General features: G+C 33.7%; 1 protein-coding gene across 1 annotated transcript; it reads left to right on the top strand.

Moving 5' to 3' along the window:
- The first annotated feature begins 8,479 nt into the window (after positions 1-8,479).
- On the top strand, positions 8,480-14,929 carry LOC146923269 (long chain base biosynthesis protein 1-like). Its single transcript, XM_085716036.1, has 13 exons — positions 8,480-8,527; positions 8,648-8,877; positions 8,994-9,088; positions 11,126-11,217; positions 11,986-12,079; positions 12,164-12,236; positions 12,306-12,438; positions 12,684-12,858; positions 13,341-13,481; positions 13,592-13,687; positions 13,848-13,989; positions 14,164-14,291; positions 14,363-14,929. Exons 2-13 carry the CDS (start codon positions 8,769-8,771, stop codon positions 14,525-14,527), a joined length of 1,443 nt encoding a protein of 480 aa, XP_085572162.1. The 5' UTR covers positions 8,480-8,527; positions 8,648-8,768; the 3' UTR covers positions 14,528-14,929.
- Positions 14,930-15,598: the final 669 nt, after the last annotated feature.

Raw genomic sequence — 15,598 nt, 5'->3', positions numbered from 1 at the left:
TCCAAATCTCCAATTATTTCATTTTTGTTTCATCCCTACAGAGTCGTTTTTTATGTAATTATGTCCTTCTTCTTCAATGGAAAGTGACCGTCCTTCATTATATTGCTAAGATTTCGACAATAGATAAAATGTCCCATTTTTTATTTAAAACCCTAACCAATTTTCGCCATTACTCTGTATCACTTTGCTGATTTGATTCTTTAGTTCATATATTTTTTTGCAAGTTCTTTGGTTTAATTTTAGGGCTAGGCAAAGAAATGCAAAAGAAGGTAGATGAAGAAATCAAAACTCTAATTGAAAATGATGTCAAAGTAAGACATAGGTCCATGTGTTTCTTCATGGGGCTGGTCATATGACCATGTGTGTCTCTCTTTTAATAAAACAGTGTCATTTTTTAAGATTCTATGTTTTGAACTCAGATTGTGAATCTTCAATGTTATAAAATGAAAAGTGAATTATTACTAATTACTCTTGCGGTACGAATAATAGAAGATAACTAGCAAAGTTATAAAATGTTTGAGCTGTTATATTTGTGTTCTACTAGTATTTCTTGAACTCTAGAAATTAACTAATTTTTCAATTGTATGAATACTATATTTTGTTTTATACATGAGTTAATTAGCCGACTATCCTCATTTATTTCTTTTCAATATTTATTTTCTTTGTTTGAAGTTTTAATAGTTTGTTGTTCTCTTCGAAAGAAAAGACTATTTTTTTATTTTGTTTTTTATTCTTGAATTGTAATGTCATGTTGTGTATTTCAAGTTCCAAAATGAGTTGATTTTGCATGGTTGAGTTGATTTGATATATTCTCTCATTGCTTTAGTCGATCTTCTTGACCACACAAGCATTGTTTATCCTCTAAATTACCAGATCCTCCCATACAAGATTGAGAAGTAGTCGGAATCACTCCTCTCACATATAAATTGTCATTCGTTGCCAAAATGCACGGTTCTCATCTGCAATGATATGTTGATTGGTTGATTGTTGAAGGAAATTATAAGCACTACTGATAGTGTAATTATTTGAAGAATGCAAATTCCACCGCCACATGTCATTAACATCATCCTGCAGTAACAGTAAGTTGTCGCTGAATTGAAGCACTGACTAGATGAAATAGCACTACCTCTTCTCTGCTGACATTGATATCAACATGAGATGGTGGAGCCATGAAAAATCAATCAGATCCTTGAAGTACATAGATACTAAGATGTGCTCTTCAGCCCAAAAAAAGGCACACCACGATGGAACATGATAAAATGGACAAAGGAGAGGCACGTTGAAAAATGAAACAGGAGGAATGCACATACAAAGCTGCCCTAAGAACATATTTCAATTCATTATTAGATGTATGAATAATTTTTATTTTTTTTTGAAAGAATGTATGAATAATTTTTAAAAGCAATTTTAGTTTACATTTAATAACAAATTATTTTTTAAATCAACATGAATTATATAATTGATTTGAATGATAATGTAATAAATCATGCAATTACAAAATTAAATACACATTCATTTTTTATCAATGATTTTATCAACATAAATTGATCCTACCATACATTTTACTTGTGTATAAATAGTGGCGTCAGAAAGAAAATCTCGGATGGGTCAAAAACAATATATTATAATAAACATTAAGCACAAAAATTGATCATCAAAAAATTAAACTACACATGTTAAAAATTTAAAATAATTCTACATGTGATTCGAATGACTTGAAATCATCAATAATAGATTAAAAATAATAGTTGTATTAATTCTCCTTTCAATAATGGATCGTCGGTCAGAGATGGATAGATGAAGATGGCGAGGAATGAATTGAGACACATAGAGTGAGAATAACAAGCGGTTTAAGTACGTACTCCCTCTGTTTCAAAATATAAGCAAAATTCACTTTTTAGGTTCATTCATTTAATGATGTATGTGGTCCATATTATGAACCACATACATCATTAAATGAATGAACCTAAAAAGTGAATTTTGCTTATATTTTAAAACGGAAGGAGTATATGCGTAACAGACGGGAAGATAATGGGATGAGTTTGTTCAAAAAATAAAGTGAGAATTGACTAGGTGGACAAGCTTTAACTTTGTTTTAAAGTCCTGGGTATTTTTATCATTTTACTAATAGAACAAAAATACTTTTTTTTTTTGAGGTGGGTGGGTCGTGGCACACCTATGCCCTTGTAATACTCCGCCATTATGCATATACATGTTCTCACTCTTTTTTTTTCTTTTTTGGTCGAGTAGTCTAGTGGTTAGAATTCACTTTTTTTAAGGTGAATATATGGAGTGTCCGGGGTTCGAACCCCGACCCCTGCATATAATAATGCATGTCCCTGCCAACTGAGTTATGCTCACGGGGACCATGTTCTCACTCTAATATTTGTGCATTATTCTTGTTAAAAAAAAAATGGTGCATTATTCCAACAAGTAACTTTATCATGGTCCGTAAAGAAAAGAAATCTTTTACTATCGTGAAAGGTTCAAAAAGTAATGAAAAGTTAATTAAAACAGAATAAATATTAATAATTAGAATGTTTGTTATTTAACCCCCTTCTAGGTGTGTTGAAGAGACAAACACAACAAATACTTAAGAGATATTTAATAATGATTATAATTTTATAAAGGGGTTTTACAGCTTTATAAGTGATAAAAAAATTATTTAATTTTAGGAGAGCATGAACTTTATTATACACTAAAAGGAGATCAAATCATATTCTATTTTTGACATGCAAAAAGGAAAACTATGGTTGAAATTCTCGAGTTTGTTTATGCTATGATTCTATTTCTTCCCTTCTTTCTTGTCATAACGGAAGTTGATGGTGGTAAGTCATTTCTTTTTTTTTCAAAAAAAAAAATTACTTTGTAGTTCATACATGATCTTTTATCATGTTTTAGTTAACATTGTTTTCTTTTCTTTTCCTTTTTCATTACAGTATATATTTATTGTGAAACTGATGCCGATTGTCCACAAATTACGGACTGGTTTTATGTTGTCAAATGTTTTGATAACAAATGTGAATTGGTTAAAAAGCTTCGCCGATTATATGAGTACCAAACCCAGAAGAGTGCAAAAACGCCCTATGTATGAGAATGGGTTATTGTGCAAGTAAAAGAAATGTGTAATATTCCTTATGGTAGATTTTTCTTGAGGTATCATTTAGTTATTGTGTTGCCACACAATTTTTTCCCCCTAATTTCATAGACCTTGTAGTTACTATTTTATACTCTAAAATGATAGTAAGGAAGGAATCAAAGAGTTTTATTTAGATTGATTTTCTCTCTCTTATTTTAGAAGTATTGCCTTGGAATCCAATTCAGTCATATCACACCCCCTTTTTTTTTTTCATCCCACCGCCTATAACTTCATGGTCTATCTCATCGGTAAGAGTTTAACCTTATAACCTCAAAGTGCTGGGTTTGAATCCCCTCAGTAGTGGTTGTAAAATAGTCATTAATATCACTTTAATTAATAAAAATGTCCTATTACCCCAAAAAAAAATCCTCGCCACTTATAAGAATACATTTAATTGTTGGTTGAAACACTTACGATTTATATTTCATTTAGATTTTAATTAGTTTTAATAGCCTTATGCCTTGATGTGTTTTACAAGATATAAAAACTAAAATGTCAATTGGCTACTACAATAACAATAAAGAAGTTAATGAACTGTATATTTTGTTGTGTTGGAAACAATTTTTTGGACTAGTGTATGACCCTATGGACTAAGCTTAATATTAATTATGTTATAGAATCATGTGTGTTTAATAGATTTTTAAAAAATAGTGACATATGATTTTAAAAAAATTATATAGTTGTATGTAATAAAGAATCATAATAAAGATTGGAGAGAACTGGACCATTATAGATCTAGATAAGAGCAAAAGAGTAGGTGTCGCCATAAAGTAAGGGGAGCTATAAATTTTATTGTACGGTCACACTCATAGAGGACCAAAAATATACAGATATAGAACTTAAACACTTAGCTTTCTCTTGAGTCGAGGGTTATCATTGTGATTATTTCAAGTACAGTTAACGTCCACCATGGGGCCTCAGAAGAACTAGCCCAGGCCACCATCAATCCCAAACCAATAATTGTAGCAATGCAAATCCCAACATCATTGTAGCGATGCAAATCCAGTCATCATTGCAGCGATGGTCGGGGGAAACACAAATCCCAACATCATTGTAAATCCCAAAATCAATGGTCGGAAGAAACGCAAATCCCAACATCATTGTAGCGATGCAAATCCAGTCATCATTGCAGCGATGGTCGGGGGAAACACAAATCCCAACATCATTGTAAATCCCAAAATCGATGGTCGGAGGAAACGCAAATCCCAACATCATTGTAGCGATGCAAATCCAGTCATAGAAGCTCCAACAACAAAACGAAACCCTATAGGTTTCAGACAACACGATCCAAGAACAACAAGACGAGCTCCACCATAATGATGAAGAGACGCAGGAACTAGATCCCCAACCCTTTTGGGGGAGATGTGGAACATGCCAGTTCACAAAAATTTCAAACCACCCTCGCAATCCACTTTCAACGGAAGGAGTGACCCAGTCGAGCATATCACAATGTTCAACACCCAAATGGCTATCATCGGAGCCTCAAAATCACTCAGGTGTAAGTTCTTATTTATTAAATAAAAAATATATTTATTTAAATAGGTGCTACACATACTCGACAATCCACCTTCTCATAAATAAAAAATAATAATTAAAGCAGTGGAATAATTCATCAACTTCGATTAAAATAATTTAAGGTCTCTACACCATAACATAAGAAAATTATAGTTTCAAAAATCAACTCCAAGAAACTTAACAAAACGATGAAAGCACCCCCAACCGTAATGTTACAGAATCAGAGCAATGTAATCGTCTATACAGTTTTTCATAAAATAATCAGACGGAATAAAACTTTTAATGCCACCATCCCAATACCTCGCAGTTAAAACTCCTCAACCTGAGTATTTGTACTCCCACGAGTACATACACCACAAACACACAACAACAAAGCAGGGGTGCGAATACATTCATTAAAAATATATATGGTACATTTAAACAACATTAGATATTAGTAAACTTTCCAGTCATCGTCATTCAAGTGTATAATTCACAACACTCACCACTCCAAACATCAATATTCACACATCATTCACAACTCACCATTTTGAAACATCAACATTTATATGCAAAAATGCACTTCATTCTTATCACTTACATGCATGTGGTACCAATTCTACTCACCAATTTTGTATGTTAGAGTCATGTTACTGAGCATACACCCACCAATTTCACCAATCTTCCTGACAATGATATGATGCATGAGGGAAGACTCACTAATGCGATATATAAAATAAATCATAACCCATGGTACATAGTTCAAACATATGTTTATCTCACCAATGTCAACACCATTATACAAAATTTATCTCACCAGTATTCAACATCATTACACAATACATATATCTCACCAAATATCAACACCATAGACAATATTTAACTCACCAATAGCATCACAATAAACAATATTTAACTCACCAATAACATCACCATAAATAATATTTATCTCACCAATTAATGACACCACGACAGAACATTTTTCTCATCAATTAACGACATCAGTACCACATTTATTCATCTCATCAAAAACAACTTTATAACATATTATTTCATCTCGTCAATAATAACTAAAAAGATAATTATGAATAAGTAATTCCTTCAAAAAAAAATTATGAATAAGTAATTTAAATTACTTAGTCGAAAATATCAACAATCATCGGCAGCGGGACCAGAAACTTGATGGTCGAATTTAAGAAAGTGTACCAAATCGTTTATCAAGTAATAAAGTGTAAGTAGAATATCGTATCCACAAGATTGTCGTTTCAACCAAATAATTCACATTACTTATTTGGGAACAATAAAAATAAATAAAGAATGTTAGTGGCGGTTAGGATTCTCATAGTCGTTACCAGTAACAGAGGCGGGATCACATGTCTAGTACAGAGGAAGCTGGTGTTCCCCATCAACAACCAAAGCAGCCTCAGGACAATCTTTAGCCCCACGAACAGGAAAATACATCTCCTTCTAGTTTTTATAATGAGAAGCGGAACAAACTCATATTAGGATGAGCAGTTATAGAAACCTAAAACCGCTTATCCACCCACTTCGTACCATAGAAAGTGAAAAATATGTCCATAAAGGACGTGAAACTTAAACCCTCACACAAAATCTTGAAACCCCTCATGAGCGCCCAACTATTTAGCAGAAGTTGTGATGGGGTAACGTTGAGGGCCTTGAGAACGTCCACATCAAAAGGAGTAAAGGGAAACATAACACCCAAATCCTCGAAAACTACGAAGTATATGTGGAATATCGCGTCCTTCACCCGCTGAGGACGCCGAAAACATACATTCTCACTTGGCCTACAAGGTTATAAGATAACATCTGTTTCCCTCCCAATAGATGAAATGTCAATCTTACTCTTGAAACAAGCAATCAGCTTCTCATCTGGGTAATGAGAGTCCAAACGAACAACGTCCTTAGCAAAGGTCTCTACTTCAATTTCGCCAAAAGACATGGAAGGACCAATACTTTTCTTACACGGTCCCGATGACGCAATAAAGTAAAATGCAGTCATTATTTCGACCAAAACTATCACTAGTACTATTAGAGTCATTTTTACCCCTTGAAGACTCCCCCAGCCTAAGATACCCTTCATACCCTTCTTCGAAAACGACCCAATCTATCGACCCATCTGGATGCCTCACATTTCTTATACAATCGTTCTACAACTTAACCCCATATTCGTGAGAAACTGAACTAATAACCCTCCCATAATTAGTACACTCCCTAATCACAACTATTGCCCCAAAAAGCGAAAAAATTTAAGAACAAAACGATATGAGAGTAAAATAGAAGAAGGATACCTGACAAAAGAGCTCAAAAGCACCACAAAAAATTGCAGGAGAAAAATCTAGGGAGAAAGCAGCAGAGGAGAAATGAGAAAGAAGAGTGGGGCAAAGTACGTGAAAAAGCTTTAAAAAACCAAAACCAAACGTCACTTCAGGCCACCAAAAGGACAGAACCATACAACTAGGACATGTGTCGGAGAGAGAAAGTTGTCTCCTAAGGAAAGTGACACGACAACAAAAATGAACAGTCGTTAATTGATCTTGACCATTGCATAAGATTTAGGAACTCCTCGCCCAGAGATATCTCGCCTCTGATGGAGACCTTGCCTTAAACTTCCTTAAAGCAATTTTCCCTTAACCATGGCTCATGCTTTGGGGGTTGTGGACCATCATAAACTTCCTTAAAGCACTTCTCTTATAACCATGGCTCATGCTTTGGGGGTCATGTACCATTATAGATCTAGATAAGACTAAAAGAAAAGGTGCCACCATAAAGTAAGGAACCACCCTATTCTCCTTATCTTCACGAGGAAGATTCCTAGAAAGATAAGCACACGCGCCCCATAATATGAAACTAACCAGATAGCTACTAAGAAGTTGTTACGGAAAAGGAGGCCAAAGGGAGCTATAAATAACACCCTGGTGGTCACTCTCGTAGAGGAAAAAAAATATACACATACCTAGAACTTGTTCACTTAGCTCTTTCCCGAGTCGAGTGTTCTCATTGTTCTTATTTCAAGTACAAGAACAATCTCAATGACCAAACACAAATTTTATGCAATGTTGTCGTGCAACAACGAAAAAATATCGAGACATAAAATCAGGTGGTATAACATCAGGTGAAGCCAATATATATAACATATCATAAAAACATCATTTCATGTTTGCCTATGTTTGTATCAAGTTTGGTGGGATGGAGAAATACAACATAAATGTTGTTCCTATCAAAGATAAAATTGGAGTTTGTGAACTTCCAATGTTCTTCATGGTTGATTTTTCATCTTATCCAAAAAAAAGGTCGCAAAATCTAGAGTCTCATAACATTAGGGACATGCACCAATCTATCGACCCACTCATGATATGACTTTATATACAATGACTTATCCATGAGTTACAATTGTATCTTAAAATACCCCTCAAATGCATCGTCTATGAGGTTAGGATTCAACATTTGTCGTCATACAAGTCTTGCCTTCAATACTGCTGGCTAGCTCTACAAATTTTCAAGGGGGTCATATGGCCTACCTCTTGAGCTATAAGATCATTAGCACTCAATTTTTGTGTTTTTCAAAACTTGAAAAGAATTGTCAAAATGAAACAACTCCAAAAGAAGAAAAGTCAAATTTTGTTTGAAAGTTAAAAAGAAAGCAAATAAGGAAAAGAAACAAGCAGCCAAGCAGAAGTGAATCCAGATAGAAAGACAGACGCCGCATCATGACAACGTTAAGTTATGTGTAACGAGATCTGACGTGGCATCATCATAGCCGTTAAATTAAAATATTTGTTTTCTCTTTCTCTTCTTTTCTCTTCTTTTTCTCTTCCTATCATTTCTGAATCTCGCATCGAATCAAGCTCTCGTCGTTTCACTCTCAATCATAAGGTAGGTCACGTCGTTTCGATTCATGATTTCAATTCCTCTTTAGATTCTGATTCAAAATCAAATTTTTCGATTCCATTTGTTAATTGGAATGCTTATATTTGATTTTCTTATACTTGGCAGGATTTAAATTTTTCATGATTTGAGAATTTCGTGAAATTTCATGAAATTTGACTGGTGGAAAATTCACATGCATGAGTGAAATTGAAGGATTTATTGGTATTTTGATTGATATATTAAGCTAATGATGGCTTCAGCTGTTGTTAATTTCGTGAACACTACATTAAATTGGGTTACATATGCTTTAGATGCACCTTCTGCAAGAGCTATAGTTTTTGGATATAATTTTGGTGGTAATATTTCTTGTTATGGACTTAATTATCTTTTACCTTTTACTTTATAGATGGATGATTAAGGATTAAATTGATTAATTAATTTGATTTGTTTTTTTTTTATCTTATGTTTGAAGGACATTTATTTATTGAAGTTTTTCTCTTGGTGGTCATACTTTTCTTGCTTTCTCAAAAAAGTTACAAGCCTCCTAAAAGACCCTTGACAAACAAGGTATGATGCTTTCTTTTTCTCTTAAGCACAACTATAGACACGGACACGACACGCACTCGAACGCCGACACCGATAATAATTTGAGAAAATCACATAATTCAATGGAACCATATGTGTCGGCGTCAGACATTGACGCGTGTTCGACGTGGAATCTGGACATGGCTAGTCGGTGGAGTGTCCGTGGTTCATAGTTTTTCAATGTGTGTGTGTATAATTTTTGATTTCTTGTCTATGTACAATTCATGGTAAAACTAGACGAGATAAGATTACCAATGAAAACATTAGAGAGTTGGGGTAGCACCTATTGTAGATTAGATGGTTTGGGCATACGGAGAGAAGACAATGGAGTAGATTAGATGGAGTATAGTTGGAATCTATTAAGAAAGGCCTAGAAAAACTATACGAGAAACTATTAAGAAAGATATAGAGATTATTAGAATAATGAGTTGGATCAAAATATGGTTTATGATAGAACATTATGGCGTAGTTTGATCCATGTAGCCGACCCCACTTAGTGTGATAAGGAATACAAAAATTATAAGAGAAACTATTTAGAAAGACCAAGAGATATGATTTATGACAGAACATTGTGGCGTTGTTTGATCCATGTAGTCAACTCTACATAGTGGGATAGGACTTGGTTGTTGTTGTTGTTATGTATTAATTTTTTTTAGTTATTTTATGAATGTGTGTTAGCTATGTAGAGCTATCTAAAATTTATAATTTGAAAAGAAAGGCATTTGATATATTATTAATTAATTTGGATTTTGTTTTTAAAGGTAAAGTGACTTTATTGGTTTATTTCATCGAAATGCTAATAGGCCTTGGCTCTAATTTGTTTGTGTGTGTGGAGCTTGTATGAGTATGCTGTGCAGTTCAAAAGTGATTTTTATTAATGTTAAGGTTTTAGAATATATATCCAAACACTTAAATCTAAATAGAGTGATGTACACTTATCTGTTTTGGTTTTTAGTAATTCTGTGGATCTTTTTTTTTTTTTTTTTTTTTTTTTTGAAGAAAGTAATTCTAAGGATCTAACATGGGGCATTTCTTAATATTCTTTATGAGGTTTTAGAACATACAAATCTTATAAATCATGTGTTTTTCGCTGTATGAAAATATGCTCCTGACTTGTGGACTTTTGCCATACTTTTATTACTGAAAATATGCTTTTTTTCTGGTGCTTGGAAACAGGAACAAACTCTTATGTTTATATTTTGTATGCTTTTGCCTTGAAGTTTTAAGAATCAATGAAGCATTTCAATATGTGAAGTTTGAAAGTAATCACTGTCCCTCCATGGTCAGTGGTTCAATAGCATCTATGTTTGTGATGCATTTAGGACCTGCCTTTTGGGTGATTGTCTATACCATGGTTGTAAAATTCAAGAATTTAGGTAAAGTCGTGAAGCCTCTGTAGACTCAACCCCTAAACGTGTAAAAGATTACCTAAAAAACCTATACATATATACTTACAAATATATTACCATCAGGACAACAAAAGTTCAACATTTCCACTACATAATAAATCAAAGTATCTAGCAAATAACCAGAAAGAAGTGTTAGAGACTCACAGTGCACTAATAATAGATAAGATTAAACAAATGTTATCAATCTCTTGGATAGTGGCTTGCTACAAAATGGCATAGTAGATAGCAGTGTTGTCAATAGTGTGCTACAGCAATTTAGCAGAGCCAAGCAGCCCCTAGCCGCTATAGGCTATAGCCCCTCAACCAAGAATGTGATATAAAAGAAAAATAAAAAATACTCTTAAGTTAGGGCTTTTTGCTCTTAGTATTTTACTATTTTAGGAGCTGTGCAATTAAAATACACCAGAACAGCATTGAGCTCCTCCACTCACTTCGACTGTAATCTTTTACCATCTCACTGATCAATTACAACTTGCTACTAGTTATCAATTTTGTGGACAATATTCTAGGAGCTGTACAATATATTCAAAATAGTAGTCTTGTACAATCTTATCCGAGATTCATCAGGTTGTATTTTGACATTTTCTAAATTTATTCTTAATTTCTGCAGGAAATTGACGAGTTATGTGATGAATGGGTTCCGCAACCGCTTATTCCTTCTCTTGATAAAGATATGCACTATGAACCACCAGTGCTGGAAAGGTGATTACATTTTCTCTTGTGGTAGCATCCTCATCTATTTTTATCATTTTAAATGTTTTGCACACTTTCAAATTTGTTACTTATGTGCTTTGTTGTCTGTGTCCCTTCCCTGCAATAATCTTATGTTTTGTACTTGTCAATTTCACTGCTATGGTTACATTTATTTGACTTAAATTCATGAACTTTTTTTAGGATGAGCCCTAGCATATTGGTAGGTTTTCCACCTTCTGACATGGTAGTCATAGTTATAGCAAGGTTAAGGCTGTCAGTTCAGACCCTACCTGGACCCCACTACAATGGCAGTCTTGTGCACTGGACAAAAGCACCCTTTAGATTCTAATTTTTTTTTTCTTCTTATCCCGCGATAAAGAAAATTAGTGTAGATTATAAGTTCTCATGTGATTTCATAGGTTTTCAGATGTCTCCCTTGTATGTCATACATTTTCCGACTTGTTAACTTATATCATATATAGGGAAGCTGTTTGTTTTATTGAAGTTGAAAAATAAGGAAGGTTTATATTAGACTGTGATGATTGAGGGAGACTGGTATAGTTCACTAGAAGTACTTTTGGTTGACGTATATTCTCTTGAAAAATTTCTGTGATGATCTTAATTGATCACGTAAATCAGACATTAGGATTACAGTTTGCACTCTGGACAAAAATGACATGATAATCTCATAATATATGTATTAGTAATAGTTTATTGTGAAGAAACCGCCAATTATCCATTTTTAAAAATACTGATTGTGACAAATTTCTTATGCAGTGCTGCTGGCCCACATACCATAGTTAATGGTAAAGAAGTTATTAATTTTGCTTCAGCAAACTATCTTGGGCTTATAGGTCATCAAAAGTTACTTGTAAGGACATGATCCCATATCAATAAATTCTTTTTCTTGAACACTGCTTTGGTACATTGAATTTATATTTACTTTGTATTGTAGGACTCATGCACTTCTGCTTTAGAGAAATATGGTGTTGGTTCATGTGGTCCCCGTGGGTTTTATGGAACAATTGGTAAGGCTTAATATTAAAGTTTGTTTTGAGGAAACACATGTTCGCTTATAATACTTTTCCTCTGCCCAGATGTACATCTTGACTGTGAAGCAAGAATAGCAAAATTTTTAGGAACGCCTGATTCAATTCTATACTCTTATGGGCTTTCCACCATGTTCAGTGCTATTCCTGCTTTCTCTAAAAAAGGAGATATAATTGTGGCGTAAGTATGCATAACTTTAAGCATCTACTATCCATTTTTGTTCAATTTTTTGTCTGATGACATTTATGTTGGGCATTGATAACCATACACCACATATATAGAACTATTTGGATGGTTTTATTACTATCTTTACTTTTTTATTACAATGGTGTGAAGAATGTACTTAATTCTTTTTTCATCCACTTTATATAACTGATATTTCAAGCAGGCTCTAGTTTCATATATAAATTTGTATTTTTTAACAGGGATGAAGGGGTCCACTGGGGAATACAGAATGGTCTTTATCTTTCTAGAAGCACTGTTGTGTATTTTAAGCACAATGACATGGATTCTTTAGAAGAAACTTTAGAGAAGCTTACTTCTAAATATAAGCACACCAAGAATTTGAGGCGTTATATTGTTGTTGAAGCTCTCTACCAGGTAGATCTTGTCTATATTAGCCGTGCACTTCTATATTTTTATTAGCTTTGCACTTCTATACTAACGTTATATTTTTATTGTAGTTGAAGCATATTTTTATTAGCTTTGCACTTCTATAGTGTGTTTCGAATGGAATGCTTACAGTCTTCAGTTGAATGAATTACTCGTTTCTTGCAATTTGAAGTATTGGTAAATTGTTATATGAACTACTATTTCTGGTGAGATAGTATGGTAATAAATAAATGCAAATTGAAGATATAAACGAAGTATTAAAAGCACAAATTGTGAGCATATGGTGTTGCTGTTAGACTGGTGCCTATTGCAATGTCGTTCTTTAAAACACTTGCTACTTGCTCTGGTTTTATCAACTATTCTGACTTATAGTAGATATTCTTTCAGTAGTTTTCATACCAGCATCTAAGTGAAAACTAAAATTGCTTGATCATTAATTGTTGACATATGTTTCCTTTTAAAATTTTCAGAATTCTGGTCAAATAGCACCCTTAGATGATATCATTAAATTGAAGGAAAAATATCGGTTTCGTATTTTACTGGATGAGAGCAACTCATTTGGTGTCCTTGGAAGTTCTGGAAGAGGTCTCACTGAACACTATGGAGTTCCAGTATGTACTGAAAATCTCCGTTTGGGTGTGGGTGCATACAGCCCCACCAGATTTACCGTTAATGCATTCAAATTTCTACTGCTGTTGGTGATTGTGATTGTGTTCTGCAGGTTGAGAAGTTAGATCTTATAACTGCTGCTATGGGACATGCATTGGCCACAGAAGGAGGATTCTGCACCGGAAGTGCAAGAGTTATAGATCACCAGGTATGGTAGTGTCATTTGTAATACTGATTCATAAACCAACTTGGATTTCCAAGTGTACTGAAATTAAGAATTGATTTTCAAGGCGAAGTGATTGGTTGATCATGCTATTATTTCTCGTTCATTTTCCCTCCGCTAATGTCTGTCTTTTCAACTCTTGCAGCGATTGAGTAGCTCTGGCTATGTCTTTTCTGCTTCTTTGCCTCCATATCTTGCAAGCGCTGCAATTACAGCTATTGATGTCCTTGATGAAAATCCCAATATATTAACAAAGTTGAAGAACAACATTGCTGTGTTATGGAAAGGTAGGCTTTGATATCACCGCTGCTACTTTCATAAATGGAATTGTATTGTAGTGTCTATTATTTGGCTCTTGCACAACAGATTGAAATGATCTCCAAATAAATAAATTAAAAAGGCTTTTATTTCGTTTTATTGTTTTGTTGAGAACTTTTATATAAATGCATTGGCTACTGCAGGGTTGTTGGAAATACCAGGCTTCACGATTGCGAGTCATCCAGAGTCACCAATTGTTTATTTGAGATTAAAGAAGTCAACGGGTTCTTTGAATGATGACCTACGCCTGCTTGAAAATATTGCCGAACGTGTAAGAATTGTTGTGACAATGTTTATTTCTTACTTTCGGTTTTGCTGGTACTTATTGTTCTGTATTCACAGGTTTTGAAAGAAGATTCTGTATTTGTGGTGACTTCTAGAAGATCAACATTAGACAAGTGCCGTTTGCCTGTAGGAATAAGATTGTTTGTTTCTGCAGGGCATTCAGAGTCTGATCTTCACAAGGCATCTGAATCATTGAAAAGGGTTGCTGCATTAGTTTTGTAGATTGTGACCTTTTATGTAATGTAATATGTAATATTCTATGGGCTAGCTTAGGGTAACACTATTTTTTGCGTGTTGCTCGTTGATACGTGTTAAGCGATAGTATAAGTATTTACGTTTCTAATTGTGAGTTGGGGAATTGCTTATGAATTCATTCGGATATTTGTTCCGGTACTCCTTGCATTTCAAAAGTGTTAATACTAAACTGTTCATTTGTTTTATCAAAAAAATTATTTGTTAGTTAATTGTTCAATAAGGTTGGCAATGTTGGGTGGGTAGTTAAGGAGTGAAGAGATGAGGAGGTGGAGGGTTTGATTTCCATATGAAATACAAACTGAACAATACTAATATTTATGGTTCAAAAAAATAAAAAAGATTGGCAATGGTTAAATCTATCTTATTCATTATGCTTACCACCCATGTATTGGTTTCCAATTTTATCCAACACTTATTTTAGGGTGCTTCTAATATTGACATGTTTGTCTAAAGTGGACCTGTTAGGTACGTAGAACGTTTGAGGAAGGCAGGAGAACTAAGTAACGAGTAGGGATGTTCATTATCTAAATAAAATCGTGAATTGATCTAAAAAATTAAAAATTTCATGAAATCGAATATTATTTGATGTTTTTGAATCAATTTTTTGTAAAAACTAACTGATTGGATTGAATTTTGTAATCCTTCTCCAAAATTGGTCAAAACTATGAAGTTTAGCATTAAATATGTTTTTGATCCCCCGATAAAATTGGGTTATCTTCCTGCAGCAATTCAAAACTATAGTATACACCAAAAGGAAATTAATCTCTTAAGAATGTATTATTAAATTGTACTCCTTAACCATTCTTAAGGCACATTATAGTGTTTATTATTTGTACTTAATTCCACATGGTGTTGTTAAGAGTTTGTATTCTTCTATAGTTTATTAAGGGTCTCTTGCAACTAATCTAACTCTACTCGTGAAATGTCTAAAAACTATGACGCCTTTTTTTCTCATCTTATTCAGTTTTTCATGCGTCCTATGCAGTTCGGAGCATAAACCACCTTATAAAATTCTCCAAAACACATTAAAACATTTCG

This window comes from Medicago sativa, chromosome 5, assembly GCF_051527215.1.
Source record: "Medicago sativa cultivar Bolivia chromosome 5, Bolivia_mono, whole genome shotgun sequence".
NCBI lineage: Eukaryota > Viridiplantae > Streptophyta > Magnoliopsida > Fabales > Fabaceae > Medicago > Medicago sativa.
Note: the sequence above shows the minus strand (reverse complement) of the source record. Positions and strands in the feature narration are given on the sequence as shown.

Bases quoted from the DNA above. Each gene is read 5' to 3' on its own strand.
- LOC146923269 (XM_085716036.1), top strand. From the start codon at position 8,769: ATGATGGCTTCAGCTGTTGTTAATTTCGTGAACACTACATTAAATTGG. The intron at 8,878-8,993 runs GTAATATTTCTT...TTATGTTTGAAG, and splicing joins TTTTGGATATAATTTTGGTG to GACATTTATTTATTGAAGTT. The intron at 13,688-13,847 runs GTATGGTAGTGT...CAACTCTTGCAG, and splicing joins CAAGAGTTATAGATCACCAG to CGATTGAGTAGCTCTGGCTA.